The 20,333-nt window shown below is 46.9% G+C and overlaps 1 protein-coding gene across 1 annotated transcript in view; it reads right to left on the reverse strand.

Moving 5' to 3' along the window:
- The window catches only part of GOLGA3 (golgin A3), a 43,597-nt gene that overhangs the window by 13,058 nt on the left and 10,206 nt on the right, over positions 1-20,333 (reverse strand). The window contains 13 exon segments of the mRNA XM_078154251.1: positions 90-233; positions 1,017-1,233; positions 2,946-3,040; positions 3,453-3,716; positions 4,007-4,084; positions 7,196-7,564; positions 8,051-8,212; positions 10,974-11,068; positions 11,071-11,110; positions 13,708-13,910; positions 14,521-14,827; positions 15,879-15,990; positions 18,358-19,040. Of these exon segments, the coding sequence (XP_078010377.1) occupies positions 90-233; positions 1,017-1,233; positions 2,946-3,040; positions 3,453-3,716; positions 4,007-4,084; positions 7,196-7,564; positions 8,051-8,212; positions 10,974-11,068; positions 11,071-11,110; positions 13,708-13,910; positions 14,521-14,827; positions 15,879-15,990; positions 18,358-19,040 (2,769 nt within the window).

The following is a 20,333-nucleotide window of genomic DNA, read 5'->3' on the forward strand; positions in this document are numbered from 1 at the left end:
CTACTACAGCAGCCACAGCCTCCCTCCCCTCTCCATCCCTGCAGCTTCCCTCAGCCTCTTCTCCCCCAGGAGAGAGCAGAGACAGCCACCTCATCCTCCAGCTCGAGGACTTTCTCCCTGTACTCTTCCAACTCTTGGCTGGTCAGTGAGATGATTTCCTGGAGCTCCTTCTCGAGCACCATCTTACTGTGACCCACAGTCTGTAGCTCCAGCTCCAGGACCTGGATTCGTTCCTGAAGAGAGAGGGCGCAGGTTCAGCTCTTCCTGCTTCATGAAGTCACATGACAACAACCATTCAACATGTCTACTTCAATTGGAGCAAGAGCCGCTTTGAGGGGCAGGATCTGGTTCTGGTTACTTACACAAGCTTCATCTACAATACCAATATTTTAATAGATTTCCGTAGAAGCTTTGTTTAGAAGGGGTTTAACTTTACTTACCTAAATCATGTACATTTTAATATTGTAACAAATAAAACCATGGGGCACAGTGTTTGTACTCGATTGGTGAAAGATACAGAAGACTTCTAAAGTCAGGAAAAGGACAACTGCTTTCACAGGAGGGGCCTATGCTGTGTGTTACAAGCAAGACCACCACACTGGAAAGTTGGGAGACACCACCCCCATGGGCCCTGTGACAGAATGGGGCAGGGGAGACTACTGGACAATACGGATCACCCATATGCTAAGTAATAAAGGCTATGGGACACTGAAATGGTAGTTTAGAATCATGTTATATAAGCAATTAAAGAGAAAATCTATGCCCACAACTGAAAATTCCTTTTGTCTGACTCCCTAATGTATCCATCAGTAAGTTCTCTAAGGGGAAAAAATGGCATCTTTCTAATACATCAGAAGATGACAGCTGGAAGGAACCTCAGAGGTCACGGGACCCACACCCTCCTTTTACAAAAGACGCTGAGGCCCAGGGTGGGGGGGAATCGATGCTCTTCCCCCTGCACCTGCACTCTGAGCCCACACCTCCACGAGAGAGAGAGGGAAGGCGACGTTGCCTACGTTTAGAGCTTGGCTGTTTCCTCCATCTGTGACCTGGGCTCTGAGTTTGGTTAATTCTGCCTCTGAAGATTCTTTGGCAGTGAGGGCTTCCTGGAGGCGGCGGCTCAGGATGCCCACTGCGTTCTCATAGGCTTTGTGTTTGGCCTTCATCTCTTTCTGGGCACTGGTCAAATCTGAACCCAATCGCTTCATCTTCTGCTTTTGTTCTGTAATGGCCCTAGAGCACAGCAAAGGAGAAAAAAGAAAAAAATCTGAGCTTAAAAAACACCAAATATTGAAATAAAATAAAATGTTTAGCTTCATATAATCTCAGAGCTTGGAAGGAACCTCAGCAGGCCTCTAGGGCTAACTCATGTCACACATGATCCAGGTCAAGGTCCCAGGGAGGAAGTGACAAAGAGTGACTCATTAAACCAATTTAAGACATGCAAGGTTTTCCAAGGTTTCAATTTGCATTTTCCTCTTCTCAGAGCTTCTTGGGAAGGGTTCTATGAAATTAGGGGAAGACTCCCTCTCTCTTTACAAACAAAAAAATATTGCTTACTTTTTTCCTCTGAATCATAGCAACATATCAATTCATATTCCATGACAGGTTGGAGAGAGTATATGGTGTCACTCAAAGATCACAGGAGCAACATATCTAATACAGAAATAAGTTTTGCATGCTTTCACATGTGTAACTGATATCACATTTCTTGACTTCTAAATGGATGGAGAAATGGGAGGGAGCAAGAGAATTCAGAAATCAAAATAAAAAACATATGAACGTTAAAAATGAAAATAACAAATTTATTTAAAAAAGAAATAATTTAAAGAAAGAAAGAACAAGTATGGGGCCCTTCCCATTCCATTCCAGGAATCTTTCATGGACAGTCTGCCAAGAATTGGCCACGTCAATTGCTTCTTTTGGTCTGCAACTAAAGAAACGAGAGGTTGGAGAGATGAAGTCTAAGGCTACTTCTGACTCTGACCTTCTCTGATTAAAAAGCATGATTTGAAAGCTAAAAGATAATGTCTGGGTCACTGAGCTTAAACTTCTGCCATTTCTACCTGGAGACTGTGGTCTGCCATTTTGTGAAACAGAATGGCTACCCTAAAACAGGACACAAAGAGAATTTTTGCAAGAGGAATTCAACTTTAAATGTACTAGGGAAGCTTCCCGTTTACAAGGACTCTGAATTGATTCCTTTTGTAGAGTTGTGGAACCTTTCACAGTCTGTCCAATCTACCACCCTGGAATATCACACCTTGGATTTTTTTTTTAAAGGTGGATCATGCCCACACGGCTTGTTGACAAACAGACCTCAACCCAGAGTGTAATAATATAAAAACGTCAATTTCATTTTAGGGTTTGTGCATATCCCGGGCAGAAGAACAGATTAATAAAAGTTTTGCGGGCTTGTGAACTTTTTCCTTGTTCACAGGTACATCTATATATTTAACAAGCATGAGAACAAACTTGATGCATATACAATCAAAGGTAAGAGGTCCAAGGGCTGTAATAGTATCTATAAAGTGTTTGAAAAACTAAAACCTGGAGAAAGTTATATCTTCTTTCATGGATTTTTATATATCAGGAGATATAACAAGTATACAGAATGAGAATATATTTTATGGTAAGAGATTTTATACTTATGGAAGAGGGATTTCATATGTGAGATCTTAGAATTATCAAAGCACTGAAGCATGCCTATATGTGGTTCTACATTTCCATATGTAGATAACTACACATACACATCTATATCTCTGTATGTATACATGGAAAGGCACAGTATCTGTCCACATAGGGTATACAAATTAATAAAAACTGCTTGTGATGAAGCCACACTCCCACGAACGCCGGCATGCGCCTGTCTGAACTCCTGTGCATGCATTCCCCAGGCAGCAGGTGCTGCTGGGCTGACTCATCGAGCTCAGCGGCATACTCACTTTCTCGCTTCCAGCTGCATTTGCTCTACTTGCTGCTTCAGCACCTCATTCACCTCTGTAAGAGACGCCGCTCGCTCTCTATCGAACTGCAAAGACTTGAAAAGAGAGAGATGGATAAGCAACGTGAGAGGTCTGGAAAGAAACCATCTGCAGTCTTCTGTGCGGTGGCTTGCTTCATGGTGGCAGGTGCTGTTTTGACAGGGATCTGCTAAGTGGGGCAAACATCATGAATAACATGACCCCAGGTACACTGGAGGCTGCGTGAGCACCTACACATACCCGGCTGACAAAACATTACTGGGGGCTCTCTGCTGTCTCAGTTCATGAAGTCTTTCCTCTGCGGATACGCGTTACCTGCAGTGTTGGGAGCCCCACCCCTGAGGCCTTACTCTTAAAATAAGGCACTTTGGAGGAGCCAAGCAGTTGAAACTTGTGAAAGACTTCTCGGTAGCCTAAGTGATCAAGTCAGAAATCCCCATGAGACAACCCTGCCAGTACTGTACAGACCTGTAACTGCGTCTCCATTTCGTCTCGCTCTCTCTGTGCCAGCCGGAGCTGTCCTTCGAGGTCGTCATTTGCTGCTTGAACTTGGGACACTTCCTTCTGTAACTTGGAATGCTCCACTTCCACTGACTTCTTTTCACCCTGAAGCTTGATTAATTCCTGCCTCAGATTTCTCATCTCTAAGTCCAGTCTTTTCTTTGTGTCTTTCAATTCGCTGATCAGCTGGTCCTTGGAACTCGCATCTCTCCGGTATGCTTCCACCATCACCTACTAGGACATACTAGAATTACAGACCATTCTTAGGATAGGTGTCTAACGTGACTTTTCTTAATTAAAAACCCTTGTTTCAATAGTTTCCATGCTCAAGCTCTATAAACAACTTTTTTTTAGGGGGAATTTGTGATAAAGTTTATAAATATATTTTAAGAAAACCAATTAAATCAAGGGTTGTAAGTCTGACTTTGTGATCAGCTAAGAGGCAGTACTTCTATCTACAGCGTGTGTTATAGCAATATGAATTTTCACTTGTTACTTTCATTTAAGGAGCATCACTCTACCTTTTGTTGAAGAAACTGCTCCTTCACCTTCTGAGTCTGTTTTTTCAGAGCAATGCTTTCTTGCTGCAGGTTTTCCACCTGGGACAGGAAATACAGACACACTCTGTTACACCCACCCATGGGATCCAGGGAGACATTCAGTCAAAAGAGCTATCACCCAAGAGTCTGTTTTCATGCGGCCAAGCATGAAAACAAAATCTCAAAGCCTATCTACCTCATCCAGGTTCCCTCACAACCTTGAGGCACCCTAGCCTCATCCTGCCCTTTGCCTCACACCTGGGTTCAATCAGTGGACAATTCCTGTTCACTTGACTTCTATAATCCCTTCCCTCTTTCCACTTACAAGGCCACTAACCTTATCTGGAGTCTCAAAGCCTCTCACCTGGACCATCCCATAAGCCTTTTAATTGGTTTCCCTGCTTCCAGTCATCCCCTTCTCCAATCTATCTTCCACAAAGCTGACAAATTAACATCTATAAAAAGTTTTATTGATATCTCTAGCCATTTCCCAATAAACTGCCCACTGGCAGAAAACCTTGCTTTGTAAAAAAAAAAAAAGAAACAGTCAAATAAAACCAACTAACCCAGTGGGCCCGTCTGAGAACACAGGCAAAGTTCCACACCTGTAGTCCCTCGCTTCTCTACTGGAAGGAGGGAAGTGTTTTCACTAGCTGTCCTCTAGAACCAATATTAGCCACGACTTTTGTCTTGAGTTCAAATGCTTTTTAAATATTGTTTTCACTGACACTGTGGAGTCTTTGTGTATAATGTTTTCCTGACTCTGCTTCCCTTGCTCTGCATCAGTTCATATGAGTCTTTCTATAGTTCTCTGAATGCTTCCTATTCTTAGAGCACAAATACTACTCCATTACATTAACACACCACATTTTGTTCAGTCATTGCCCAATCGATGGGCATCCACTTTGTTTCCAGTTTTTGCGGCCACCACAAAAAGTGCTCCTGTCAATATTCCAGTTATGTATGTGACTCTTCTGCCTCTGACTGTGCTGGGTGGGGTACGTGCCTAACAGTAGGGTCACTGCATCAAAGACTGGGAAGAGCTGCCAAATTCACATTTCTACGACATGGGTATAGTTGTGTCATTCTCTTGCTCAAACACCTCTAGTGAGGGCATTATTTGCATACATCTAGGATAAAAATAAATTCTACTACCTGGCATTCAAAACACTCCACAGTCTCCCTCTCACTTGTTACTCCAGGTTATTTTTTATCATCCTTCTTCCCTTTATTTTTGCTTTCTACTAGCTCGCTCCTCAAATTCAATACTCAGTTTCTATGCCTCTACATGGGTGACCCCATGCCTGGAATGGATTCATTCTTCTCGCTGTCCCTTAAGATTCCCTAGTGGCTTATGAGGCGCCATTTTAGCATCCAGTATGATGTACACGAAGCCTCTCCTGCTCCCCATGGATCACTCACTCTTTCCTCAAATGACCTCACAGTTACACACCTGAGTACAGGCTGGATACTTCAAGCACACAGAGTAGAATTTCCCTTTGTTTCTGTATCTCTATCACTGAGCCCCACATGGTGCTTAATAAACCCTCCCAGTCACATCCTGATAGGGCTACAAACCCTGAGGGCAGACTGAAAGATTTCCCCACTTCCTGACCTAGACATGTTTCATAGAGATGCTCTGATGCCAGAGACAGGACTGAGGTTCAATCATCAAGGCAAAACGGAGCATCAGTGAAGACTGACGCATTTATCATTAACAAGGGGGAGGACAATGTCTTGCACTAGTGGCTTACATATTTAGTCATCAGGTTCCTAAAATTCCAGCAGGACCTGGGAAAGACTTTGCAGTCAAAGATTTAGGAAATCAGCCATTCTCTGTCTAAGCACAGATCATATGCTTCCTTCTTTTGTTCTCTGAACTACACCAGCGACATTTAAGAGATGAATCAGAAGAGCTCAGGACTGGCCCTGTGGGCCCTAGTTAGCCTGGCCATAGCTACGAAGTGAACAAAATGCATTAAAACCAAGCCTGGACCACTTGGCCATCCTCTACTCAGCCCAAAGTGATTTTTCCTAAACCTCAGGTTGTCATGTCATACCTCGTCCCTCTACCACATTCAATAAACTCCAGAAGCTCCCTACTGCCTCCAGGATCAAACACAAAAAGCTGTGTCTGGCATTCAAAGCCTTCAGAACCTGGCCCCCTCCTCCCTTTCTAGTCTCCTCACACCTTATTCCCCAACACATATCCTTTGATCCAGTGACACTGACCTTATGGCTGTTCCATGAACAAGACCCTCCACGCTCTGGGCATTTCCTGTCTATCCTCCACACCTGGAACACTCTTCTTCCTCCATTCCACCTACTGACCTCCCTTCTTTAAGTCCCAACTAACATCCCACCTTTTACAGGAAGTCTCCCCCAACCCCTCTTTCTTCCAGTGCCTTTCCTATTAATTATTCCCTATCTTTATCTTGTATATAGCCTGTTTGTGCATATTTGTTTTCTTGTTGCATCCTCCATGAGACTGTAAGCTCCTTGAAGCCAGGCACTGTCTTTTGCCTCTTTTTGTATTCTTAGTGCTTAGCAAGTGACTTCCACATAGTAGTCACTTCAGTGTTTAATAACTGATTATTTTCAGATAACAAAACCAAGGCTCTGAGGTATGAAGGAATCTGCTCCACGTCATAGAGGGTTAGCACAAGTTAGACATGAAGCCTGGGTCTCTTTCAGGTATGGTGGTCCTCCCACAAGGCCTTGGCACCTTTTGTGAATCACCTCAAAATGCTGGTGCGTATGACAATTGGACAATTCTCTCAAGAGGCAAGTGGTACAACTTAACTCCATCTTTCTCTGACCCTACACACAGCTAACATATTAATAACACTATGCATAAATGAATAACAGCAGTGAGAGGAAAGCTACTGTGCCTAAAAAGAAGTAGCTCCAATGGCGGGATCACGTGCTTAGAGGCCTTACGGGCAAGGGAGGTAACAAAGTGGCCTCCAAGGTGGCCTGGCAGACAGGGCTCCCTGCACTGGCCTCCCTGGATTCTGCCTCTTCCTCTCAAGCCAATCTCCGCCCTTGGGAGCTCTACTGCTGTTTATTACCCAAAGAAGACTTGTACATAAACTTAAAAAACATTTTCCCGAGGGAGCCCCTCTCCTCTAACCCCAACATGTGTAGCCCAGCGGGCAGCCGCTTCCTCACCTGGCTGCACTTGACGGCTAACTCCTGTCTCAGCTGCTCCAAGAGCTCTGAGGCAGCGTCTGCGTCCTCCTCCAGCTGCTGGGCGCCGCGGTCAAACTCCTCCTTGCCTGCGCGGGCCGCCTGCAGCGCCACTTCCAGAACAATCTTCTCATTCTGCAGAAACTGGACCGTGTCGTCTTTAGCGGCCACGTCTCCCTGGAGCTCCTCCAGCCGGGCCTGCAGCTCCTCGTGGTGGGTCTGCAGCTCACTGAGGGCCTGCTCGCGGGTGTGCAGTGTCTCCTGGCTCAGGGTGAGCTGCTTCATGAGGTCCAGGTGCTCCTGCTGCAGGGCATCCAGCTGCAGGTCTCGCTGATGCAGAGTCAGCTTTACCTGTGAGAAGCCAACACCATAAGGCACCGCTACCCAACACTTCCCTTCAGCATTCACTTGTCCCGTCCTTGGGCCGCTGTTTAGGTTTTAGAAAAACTAAGAGGCCAGAGAAATACTTGCGTGCTGGCTATCCCGTCATATGAGTACACGCCTCATGCCTAATTTTTTGGTTCTCTCAGACCAGACCTGGGGAACTGTACGTGTATGAGCTTGGTCCAGCTCACTGGTAACTTGTATTATAGAATTTTCTGGGGCCCTCGGAGGTTAATGATTTGTCTGTGGTTACTGAGCCCGTGCAGAGGCAGGATTTGAATCCAGGTCTTCTGGCCCTCTCCCCACTGTGCACACCCCTCTAGGCACAGACATCCATTAGACTGGTGGCAATTAACTCTGCAATTTTACCATTAAATCAAAACAAAAAACTACCCCAGTGAACAGAGGTATCTGTGTTGTTATCTAGGGTCCGGGCCTCGGCAACGCCCTCACCTGCTGGAGCTGCTGCTCCAAGAACGTGGCAGAATCAGCCATTTTTTGTAAGTGTTCCTTCTCATCCTCAAACTCCTCCAGCTTCCTCTGCAGGTCTTCTTCCACCAGGGACTTGGCTTCTTGGATCTGAATAAATGCCGCTTCCTGGTCCAGCATGTCCGCCTAGACACGAAAGCCATGAGACGGTTACAGACAAGACAAGGCGGTCCCTCCGCTCCTTGCCAGGCCAATGCTCCCGGAAAGGGGTCTCTCTGAAGGTGAGCAACCACCAGGCCCTGCAAGCGCCACAACAAGGGAGGGCATTTTGGCTTTTCAAACAGGAAAATGAGGGAGCGATGAGAAAAGGACCGATGTATTCTAACTTATACAATCATAACCTTATTTTTCTCCGAAACAAAACCTCAGCAGTCTTCCTTGGGATGTGTCACTGGGACCACAGATCAGATATTCAGAAGTGCCACAGGCACCTAGAGGTAGGATTATAAAGCCGGGGGCCAAGTGAGTCACTGTGCCAATGTGAGGGCCATTCACAAGAGGAGCGAAAGAAAAGGTCCTGGGAACTCCAGATGGGAGAATCGCATTCACTTTTAGAACTGACAAGCCAAATCAATAGAAAAGGGCAGGACCATCAGGTACATACACAAATTTGGGTACAAGCACAAGTCAATGTGATTTCTTTATAGGGAAATCCAAGTGTAATTAATCTCCTTCAATTCTTTTGAGTGTATGGATAAAAGGGTACCAAAGGACATAATGTATTGGTTAGAACCAAGGATCTGCCCTGTATCTCTCTCGGGACAGCACTGGACTCTCAGTGAAGGCTCTATAAATACTCATTTGAATGACTGACAATTTCTACACCAGAGGCTGTTTAAAAATCACCGACCCACAATCTAAACGCCCGCCTAAGGGAATGCTGTGCAGTGGACAGAAAGAGCTGTGGAGAGGGACATCAGAGTGATTTCCCGGAGGAAGCAGTACTACCAGTGTGCTTCCTTGGGGACTGGTGTCAGAATCAATCTTATCCACCTTTACAGATGATCTGGAAATGACACCTGGCAGTCAACAATGCTCCAAGTCGTGAACTTGCAAACTGACGAGCATGACTCTCATGAGATCTCAAAAACCAGAAAAGCAGAAAAGGGGGAATAGATGCGACCGCAGACTCTCTTAAGGATACACAGTGCAGACGATCCTGACATCTCTGACAACCCAGGAAAGGAAGGGGGGAAAAATACATATTTCCTAAAGATTCAACCATTTATACCCAGAAAACCCAACAAAATGCTGGTGATCATCAAGACAGGTGCTGGAATCCGGAAGACATTCTATTCAATTTGAATCACCAAATATTCACTATGCAACTACTGCATGCAAAGCCTTGTGTACACAAAAGGCGAAATCAACCACAGCCTCTGTTCTGAGTAACTAAAAAGTTTACTTTTAGTGAGATGGATGAGACGTGTACATACAGAGGCGAGAGACATTTAGAACTGATTTGCAAGGCTCCCTTTCTTTCAAGATGGTTTCCCTGGCTCCGAGTCTGGGGTGGGTGGGGGCTGCTCTCATTTCTCTGTTAGCGGACTAGCCCTTTTGTACTGGGAGAGCTCCAAGCTCTCCCCACAATCCCTTTGTATGTGTGAGGAACGTGCCAGGGAGCTGTGAGCAGAGGTGGTCTCCAGCCTGCGCAGAAAGTGGTGTGAGGGATGGCTTGAACAGGGAGCAACATGAGGCAGGAAACTTTGTTGCAGGTCATTCTCATAGTCTAGGGGAGAGAGGATGAGGGCATGAACTAGGGAGGGGTGGGGAATCCCACAGATCAGAAATGACGGAAGTTGAAAAATACACACAAAATCACAACTGTAGCCACTCTTAATAGGACACATGAAGCTCTCGGCTGTGATCCCAGACAGATATGCTAGAACAGATGCACTAAAGGGATGTCACTTAAAAAATCGTGGCAGGTATGGCCAGAACAAAGGTGAGCTTTGTAAATCAGGAAATACATAACGATCAGCTACTTTTTGAGGTGGGAAAGCAGTAGCTGTAGGAGTACAGGAAGATATACAGGACAGTTGGCAGTACATACTGAAAATTAAACTAGGCCCTAGAAGGATTTAGAGCAGGTCTCAACCCTTCCTGTGCCCGAGGGGCCTCTGGAACTCTGGGGAAGCCAACGGACTCCTCAGAGGCAGAAATAAAATACACGGGACTACAAAGGAAACCAATTATACTGAAGTGCAGTCATAAAAATGCTAAAAAGAAAAACAAAGACAAGTTCATGGATCCTAGGTCAAGAACTCTTGATTTAGATAAATGCACGGATGTGACCTCCAAAAGAGAAGGGCTTATTAGGGGAAGTTAAGGCTATTGGCATGTGTCTCTACCCTTCTGCGGCTGACGTGATGAGATCTCCAAAGCCGACTCTCCCTCAGGGAGACAAAACAAGAGGTCACGGGGCCGCCGTCTGACGTGACACGGCACCTAAGACTTTACTCTACAGGGAAGAGCAGGCTGACCCCTGGAATCTCGTGCTTTTCTTCTAACTCACACCAACAAAGCCCTCTCCATAGCCAGAACAACAAACACTCCCCGTGCTTATATTCGCCGAGTCAGATGAGGACTGCAGTATGTGAAAACACCCTGTAGGAGCCATTTACTCCCCTAAGGGGACGCTGAGGATCAAGCCCCCAGCCCCACTCCAGGGACCGTTCTTTGCAGCACTGGGGGTGGGGCGCAGTTTGAGAGGGGGGCAGACAGAAGAAGGGTTGGGGACTACCCCAGATTAAGGAGGAAGAGGCAGGAACCACAAAGAACACCAAGAGAAGAGAGGTCAGAGGCAGGATTCAGGGGGGTTAACAGTTCCTCCCTGCTCAGAAGGGAGGAGCTCGCTTTCCTGGGAAACCCAAAAGGTGATTCTCACCTCTATGTTTTGTAACTGGACAGCAATTCGTTCCTTTTCCTTGATGGACCTCTGCTGAGTCTCTGTCAGTTGATGGGACAATGACACATTCTCAGTTTAAGGTGCTCTAGAATGCCTGCCTGGGTCATCTGCCCAACCTTGGGAGAAAAAAGAGAGAATCGGAAATTCAAAAGTTACTGGATTCAAAAGTGTTAGAGACATCTTCCTCTGGGGTTTGCTACATTTATTTCAAATACCTGTATTTAACCATTCTACCCACTGTTCTTATTAAGATACAATCAGCTCTAAGTAATCCAGGACAGTGGCCCTCAGGCTAAGGACCATCTGAGTGATCTCGCCTGCTCTGAAAGAACGCATCCCATACTCACCCTGACTTTCTCTTCCTAACAGTGGGAGTATAATTAGGCGCCCACTTTGCCAAAGATGGTTGATTTGGAGGGGACTGTGATGTGGAAGAAAGAGTACTCTCTGGAGCTGGGAGTCCAAGGACCCAGGTTCAAATCCTGGTGTTGCCAATTACTAGCTGTGTGACATTCACTTATAATCTTTGGGACCTATTTTGCTACCTGTAAAATGGAGACCATCCTACCCTTCTTCCAGGGTTGTCGTAAGGACTGAATGAGAATGTACAACGAGTGCTTTGTATGGTATAAAGGGCTTTATTGGTGTTCCTGAGAGATGGATTGGTGGAAACCTGGAGGGAGATGACAGGGGCTTGCCCCAGGACCCTGTTCTGTCTCACATGTTATTAATGATTCAAAGACAAGTGGCATGTTTAGACAACTCTGTAGACACTACAAAGGTAAGAGGGAGCGGTATTATATTTAGTGAAAGAATCCAGATGTTTAAAAGATCTGATTAGAATCAAACTATTATTAGGCACTGGACTTGTGATTCAATTAGAATGGGAAACTCTCAGATGATGGTGCTCCCTCCACTGATACAGGTTAGTATCTTCTGTCTTAGAGACTAAAAATAACCACATGAAATTAGACAAGGATAAATAGAAAGTTTTATATTTAATATAAAAAAATTAAGGACAGGAAGGGGTAGACCTGTAAAAAGAATCCTGCAGTTTTGGTTGCTTAAAAATTTCATCAGTAATACAACGGGGCTCCCCAAAATGCTGATGCACTGAAGGCTTCAGAGCCTCCAGATGCGAGCATAAGGGTCCCAGTATACTCTGCATTAGTAGTGTTATGTCCAGTTTTAGGGGTAACATCCCACATGAACTAGAGCGCTCACAAGAAGGCAAACAGGGTGGTTAAGTGTCTGGAAAGTATGTCAGAGAAAGGACAGAAGGAGTTGGTGGTGACCATCCTGGAAAAAAGGGGAGCCTTGGAAGGGAACACAATTATTGCCTTCAACTATTTCAAGGCCTGTATACAGAGAAGCCTCCAAAAGGCAGAGTTAAGAATAATGAACAGAAGTCACAGGGAGTTTGATTTCAGCTCAACAGATGGAAGGAGTTAATAATAACACATGACACCAATATATGTGTGCATATATGTGTATATGTATGTGTGTATGTGTGCATATGTATACGTGTGTGTGTGTATGTATCATATAGACATAACACTCTAGAATTTACAGGGCACACTCCACATCTGTTACCTCATCTGAAGCTAGCAACAGGCAGGAAGCAGATGCTACAATTGTCCCTAACTTTGAGAGGTAAGTACACCTACCCCGGGTGGTGGTAGAGGAAGGATTTGAACTGAGTTCCCCCCACCTCCCAGGCAATACTGCTTTCTGAAGCATTCAAGCAGAGGCCACGTGAGGCCCAGTGAGTGGGAGTTCTTCTTTGTGGTGCAGGAATTTGGAAAAATGATAGCCTACGAGGTCTCTTTGAACTTTTTTAAGACTGAGTCTCCCTGTCTGGCCCAGGGAGGAGGGCAGGGGCTGCTCCTGAGCATACCTCCATTACTGACACAGAAGCTGTGGACTGCTTCATTTCTGGCCTGAAGCAGTTTACCCCTTGTTGGCAGCCCAGCAGTTTCCCTGCTCCCAGGGGCTCCCCAACTTTTGCCGTATTTAGACGCCTGACTGTTGCTCAGAACCCTTAGATTCAAGCGATGCCCCGGCCTTGGCCTCTTCAGCAGCAGGGACTCCAGGTGTGTGTCACTAGGCCTGGCACCTTTTTCAATACTGAAAAACTCTAACTCTACGGTCCTGTCCCAAGGCTTATGGATTCCAGTTTGAGAATGACTGCTCTGGTCCCAACTGAGGATAGAAAATGTTAAGTACACAGAAGCATGTGAGTCTTACAAAGCACTATAGAAAGCAGGACTGTTACGGCTCTTACTAGTCTAGTGCTATGAGCCACAAAGGGACTGTGCTTACAAAGCACTGACACAGCCGAGCCAAGAACCAGGCCTTCAAGACCGAAACTGACATTTTATATGTGAATAAAAAGACCAACGGTCTAAAAGACACAAACCATAGCTGGGGAAATAACAGTAAGTCATTCCCTGGCAGGAAAGTGAAATAATATTGGAAAATGTAAATCACTTGGTTTACTAATGGATCTAAGAAAGTAAAAAAATCAAAAATAAAAAGCGTAAACTTGAGAACTGTTCACAAATTTGCTAATTCTCACCCGACATGACGTTAACTTGAAGAAATGTGACTGTGAATGTGCGCTAAGGTACTTGGGTAGAAACCATTCAGAGCCATAAATGCTCACGTTTATGTACAGCGTAAACAGTCAAGGCGAGCGAGGGGAAAGGCCTACCTGGATGTGGGCCATCTCGCTCTGCAGCCTGACCCGGGCCTCCTGGGCCAGTGCCAGCTGCTGTTGGTACCACTGCCGGACCTTCTGCAGTGACGTGATCTCGGTCTGGGAGGCCTGGAGCCTGCTCGTCAGTGTGCTGCGCTCCAGCTGAACATGCTGCAGTTGGCTCTGTAAGGCTGTCATTTGCTGCCGAAGGTCGTGCACTAAAAACAAAGCCCATGCCAAGGTCAACACCAGCTTTCTTACTTGCAAAGTCGGAATTCTAGTAACAAGTCTTCCCTATCAACAGAACATGTACCTATGTGGACACTACAGCATCTATCTGAACAGGCCAATAACATTCACCAATCACCGGCAAACCTCTGCTTATGTTTGTATTCTCTCTAACTGATGGCCGTGGCCCATGGCCCGTGGCCTGGCCTGGGAACTCAAGGAGAACCAACAAGTGGCCTTGTGTTCCTCCACAGGAGGTCCACATGCTACACTGTGGCTTTGTTTGAAAGCCTTCCTCATACTCTAAGAATCCCCAGTGAGGGAAATGAGATAACACACTAGAAAAGTAATACCATTTAATAACTGGCTGAGCACTGCTCTACACAGGAATGCCTACCATAAACAAGAGGCATTAGAGGCAGCCTAGTACAGCGGACAGGCAGGAAGACAGGAAGATCCAGGTTCTAATTCTGCCTCAGACTCTTAACTAGCTGTGTGACCCATGTGCAGCTTTGCAGCCTCTGTGTCTGACCCACAGTAGGGGCTTCATAAATTCCCGATGACTAAATGACCAAAAAGCCTTCAAATACTAAAAGCTACCTGTGTTGTCTTTGCTGAGGATGCTTTTTTGCATGTCCTCCACTTTTCCCATGAGTCTCTGGTACTGCTCCTCGGCCACCTGCAGGTCATTGTTGGAGGAAGCCAGGCTGGCATTTTTCGCCTCGAGGGTGTTTTGCAGGTCAGTCATTGCCCGCTCCAGATCCCAGCAGGATTGCTTCAAGGTGTCCACTTCAGAGCTCAGCGAGTCCTGTTTCTGCTGGCTGCTTCGGCTCTGCTCCACCTGGGCCTGAAGCTTGGTGTCCAAGGCTGCGAGCTGGGCCTGCAGCTCAGTCTTCTCTTTAAGGGCCTGAAACATTTCCCAAACAACAAAATACTACCTTTTCTGAAAAAAAAGATCCCTTCTTACAAGCAGGACATCTAAGTCAATAGCTATGTTGAGGAATGTAGTGTGAACCCAGCGAATGGTATTGTGAAGCGACACACTGCCTGAAGGGCCTGGGAATTATGGACGACACGTCTAAGGGACAAGAGTGGATTGTGGAGAAACTGCCTGGGCCTCTGAATTAGGACTCGGGAGCCTTCTGAACAGACCTTTCCATTTTCACCCTCAGCAAATTTCTTGCCTTCACTGGGCCTGGGTTTCCTAATCGGTACAATGGGGGTGAACAATGCAATGAGACTACAGAAGCCTAGAATCTCAGAGAAGGAAGGAAGGAAGGAAGGCCTCAGAGGCCATCTCATCCAATCTGTGGCCAAAAATCAAGCGCCCCTTCCAAAGCCTGGAAGAAGCAAGTCGTCTTTCTGCCTTGAAGCAAGGGGAGACTCGGTTTCCCGAGGCAGCCCGTCCACAAACATGAGAAAAGAGCCCAAATGTGCCACACTGTAATCGTCTATTGAACTACTGTGCCTCCCTGAACCAAAGGGGCACTGCACTGACATATTCCCCTACAAAAACAAAAATAATAGCACTGTTACCATTACTCCTCCTCCCCGATACTCAGTACGTATCGACTGTCTCTGTCTGTACTTACTGCATCTCCACAAGAGGCCTTAACTCCTTGAGGGCAGAGATTTTTTTTGGGGGGGAGAGGGGGGAGCTTCGTATCCCCAGGTCCCACTGGCAGGTACTTAATGTCTGAAGGATGGAATACCACCAGAACACCCAGAGAGAAGTCATCTGAGGCCAGCAAATGGTGTAAACATAGCTTCAGGCTCCTGATCAGTTCTGTCCCAGACCCTGCTATCTCCCCTTCGCTCTATGGCTCTGTGCATAAGACTAGTGGAAGAAAAGGGTAGTAACTTTGCAAGACAGTTAAGTCACTGACAAATCACTCTTCCAATAAGCTCTGGCTGCATTGTGATTGTAACATTAGGAAGGCTAAACACGGATCAGTTACCTGACTAGCCTCTAAAGACAAGGCCTCCAGCTGCCCTTCCAGCCTCATTTTCTCTTTAAGAACCTGCAGCATTTCATCATGAGTCCCAGCAATAGAGCTCTCCATGGATATGCTGAAAGGTAAGACATGTTTTCAGAGGGACGCAGTTCAGTAAACATCAATATTATTAAATGACAAACTCAACGTATAGTTATTAAGCACCGACTGCGTGCCCAGCTCTGTGCTCAGACCCAGTTTAGATGACACACTGGTCCTCAGTCTCCTGGAGCTCGATGTGAGAACATAAGGTCTACATAAATAGCTAGCAGCATACAAAACAACACTTAAGGGCAAACAAAAGGCCCAGTAAGATCCGGGGTATTATTGGAGAAAACATAAAGAGAAATGATAGCAGCCCTCAAGGACCTTACAGTCCAGTAGGTCATTAGCAACAGGAGGACTTGCCAGATGAGGGGGCACTGGAGTGGCCGGGCCTTAGGGCAGGGGAGGAAGCTATGAACAGCAGATAAGAGGCAGCCACGAAAGGCTTTTGGGCAGACGAGGGGCATGCCCCGACCTGTGCACAGGAAAGTGACTATGGCAGAGGGTAAGTAGAGGTTTGGGGGCAGGAGAGAACAGAGGTCTGCTCTAAGGCCCTTGCAATAATCTTGGTGGCAGGTGGGGGGGCCCTGTTGGGGTGGTGGCTGCTGGAATGGCAAGGAGGAGATATTCTGGAGGCAGGATAGGACATGGCATCTAATGAGATACAGGGGGACTTGCCTGCCTCCACCCTGAAGCACTGGCACGAAGCCTCTGACCCTTCAATGGTAGGTCACCCTTACAGAAATGGGACAGGATGTAAATATGAATGTATATTTAAAGAAATAATCGTATCAGAAAATGGATTTAATTTACACGTTGGAGAATACATAATTTCTCTCTCTCTGCACTAGGATCTGTTATAACAAAATATGAGAGAGGAGACATAACAATGACTTCTGAAAATAACCTCTATCAAACCCTCTATTACAAGAAGAGTCCGAAGGTCAGAGTAACAAGTCAAAGGACAGACAAAGGAGGCCTACGCAAAAAGTTTTGTTTTCCCTCTGCTTGGATCTCTGGTGAGCCTTCTATATCCTAGTGGACAGAATAAAACGCCTGTAAGAATGACCCCACTGGTACCAAGTAACTGACCTGCTGCTTAAGCCATAAATATGTCAGTGCTAAAGGTGAGATTCTGAAAGAAGACCCCCCAGATCCAGTTCAATCCCACCCAGCCAGACGTAGGGGTAGAAGTAAGAGAGCCATGCTCAGATCTGGGTCTGAGGCCCAGCTTTGTGACTGAACCACAGTGTGACCTGGACAAGCTGTCCCTTCACTCTTTGGGTCTGGGCTTCCTCATCTTTCCCATGAAGGAGCTGGACAAACTTGCCTTGGCCCGTCCCAGGCTATGGACAGCCTACACCTTACCACCCTGACCTAAGAAACCTTCACAAAGGACATGACCCACACAGAGCGTGCCCGACTCCAGCTTCACTCTAAGCTGTGACCCTATGGCAGTCTCCTCACCTTTCAGAGTCTTAATTTTTTAATCTGTGAAGTGGAAATAATACTATGACTCTTAGCTCCCCATTTCCTGTGGGGAAAGTGCTTCATAACTCATAATTTCTTTTCCTTAGGCTCTGCAGTGTTGACTACAGGAATATGAGCTACTATTGGCGTTGGGGGAAATACAGAGAGAACTCAGAGAGAAGCCATGCCTTGCCCTCCAGGAGATTACAGTCTAACGGGGATAGAAGACGAGTTTAAACATTTTTTAAATACAAACTGAGGTCTGTTTGGGAAACGGCAACTTGTTGAGTTGAAGACAGAAAAAGATCATGTGAAACAGCTATCAAGGCCAGGCTGTAAGGCCTTGAACAGCCGGCCAGGGAGTCTGGACTTGAATCCAAGGACAATTAGGAGCCAACACAGCGTGCTGACTCAAAGGGCGATGCAGGGGCACAGCAGGCTGAGGGGTTAAGACAGCAAAAGCAAGGGGAGAGCCAACGCCGCAGAAGACTTCGATGACAGTCAGTGCAACAGTATGCGAGGCAGGAGGGGTGCAGGGGAAGGAGCACTGACTGGGGAGTCAAAGGACCTGAGCGCAAATCCTACCTCTGCTTACAAGCTGTAGGACCTTGCTCAAATGACACACCTCTCCGCACCCCAGTGCCCCGCTTTGTAAAATTTGGGGCCTGAACATATCTAATGCTCTTTTTAAGATCTAGATCCTGTGTTCTTTCTAGGAAAATGCTTATTTGCACTCCCTCTGAAAAAGTCCCAAAGCAGTGAGACAGTCTACTGAGGAACGTCAGCCCCCCTGGACGGTGGGGAACCTCTACTTTGTCTTTGCTTCCCTGGTGCCTAGCTCAGTGACTGGCACAAGCTTGCAGAAGTGGACAAAGCCCCCAGGGAGGGTCAGGCTCCTGCATGTGACGGGACCTCGATGAGGCCTTACCTGCTGGAAATGCTGTCCCTCCGACTCTGTATGTCCCCATTGACATCCGGCTCTGGGGTGTGGTGCTCAGCAGCAGCGGCCTGCAGGACATCTCTAATGGAAGGAAACTGCCCCATCGCTTCAGAACTGATCTCCTGGCCATTGACCAGGTAGGAAGCTGCCCGCCTGCCCACCGTGCCCAGCACTCCGTACGCTCCTCTGCCAGAGACGCTGCTGTAAGACGAGCTATCGCTGTCATTGCCATCCAGCTTCGTGCCCCCTTCACTTCCGTCCAGTTCGGAGATGCTGTCTCCTGCCACTGAAGAATTCTCCAGTCGGTCATCCGTTTCAGGAGGCAGGCTGATCTCGGACACCACAGACGTCAAACTGCTTCTATTCTGATGCAGGGACCCCCTGGCAGAGTCGGGAGCCAGGAAGTTTCCACTAGAAATTCCAGAGTCTGAATCTTCAGTTCTGTAATCTGCCAGAGATCGGATCTTGCTTGATTTGGAACTTCTTTTCTCCTTTGGTTGCGCTGGAAGTCCTAAACTGCCTACTTTAGGTCCCCGAGGGACGCTGGTCCGAAGGAAGGAATATTCTTTTGTCATTGCTACTGGGCTGGCTCTTGGTAAGATCTCTGGGTTCAACATGAGCTCGGGGTCCAAGGTGCTGGTAGGTCGGTTTTTGGATGCAGGCTGATTAGACTGAAAGACAGGGACACAAACAAACAGTGAGTTTAAAAGCCACAGCTTGTGATGTGCTTCCTGCTCCCTTCGTCTTCAGGGCAGCCATACCGTCAGGAGCTGTGATTCTGCCTGTGTGTGTGAGAGAGGGGAGGGGGAGAAGTGCTGTCCCCGCCATCACAGACCACACCCCATCACTGCCCCCAACCTCAAGCAGACTTCCTTCAGGAGCTACTGGAGCCGTAGCCAGCCTCTGGGTGCTTGACGAGGATAGTGGGGACAGAGAATTAAAGCTCAGAACACACCAAGAATGGGGCCTGAGGAGAATGACAACAAAAGGCGCAGGCAAGAGGCCAAAGGTGGGCCAGCGTGGCTGCCCGGGGTGAGCAGCGAGAAGAACCAGATGGAGAAAAAGCAGAGCCGCTCAGCTCCTACAGGAGAAGACGTGGGACGTGGGCCCCTGACCAACCCTTGGATTTTCTGATTATCAGTAAAGAATGAACTTCTCAGGATACTGAAAAAAGAAAAACAAAAACAAAAAACTGGCAAACATATGCTGCTATCAATTCCCTTGAGAAGGGAATCTCAGAAGCAGAGAAAGTTCTTCCAAAAAAATCAGAGGACGGGGCCTGCAGCACCTGGACAGGCCACTGAGCCTGTCTGATTCCTAACAGAAGGACAGACAGCATCGTTAAGAGGAGTGTTTCTGAGTGCCTGGAAAGGGAGTAGGGACTCACTAAGAGTCAGCAGGGACACCTAGATTTCAGTCAAGTATCAAGCACATCCCTTCACGACAGCCTTAGGGGCCAGATGGGAGGTTATGGTGATAGAGTAAGATTTAGCTAAATGACCAGGACCCAAAGAGGAGTCATAGGAAGTCACTGTCAACTTGGAGGGTAGTCTCTGGAATCTGGAGTCCCTGACCCGGCATTATTTCAAGTTTTATCAATGACTTGGTATCGATTTCATCAACAGATGGCACATTTATCAAATCTGCAGATGACATGAAACTGGAGAGCAACAGAAGGGATAAAAGAACTTAAACAGACCTTAACAGGCTGAGAGGACAGGACATCAATAAGATGAAAGGTAACAGAGATCAAAGGCTCAAAGTCCTCTCTGAAAGGGGCAGCAAGACATGGTTTTATATGAAAAAACCTGGGGGTTTTAGAGGGCTTAGCATGCGGACCAAAGGCCTGTGACCTGAGGCTGGGCCGACAGAGCTGGCACCCCGGCTGAAGGGCGCCATGCTCAGCTATGGGCGGCTCTAGGTGATCTGTGAGGCCCCTCCTTGCTCACAGATTCTCTGCTTCT

This window comes from Phascolarctos cinereus, unplaced genomic scaffold (genome assembly GCF_003287225.1).
Source record: "Phascolarctos cinereus isolate Bilbo 61053 unplaced genomic scaffold, phaCin_HiC Scaffold_4;HRSCAF=312, whole genome shotgun sequence".
In the NCBI taxonomy this organism is placed as follows: domain Eukaryota; kingdom Metazoa; phylum Chordata; class Mammalia; order Diprotodontia; family Phascolarctidae; genus Phascolarctos; species Phascolarctos cinereus.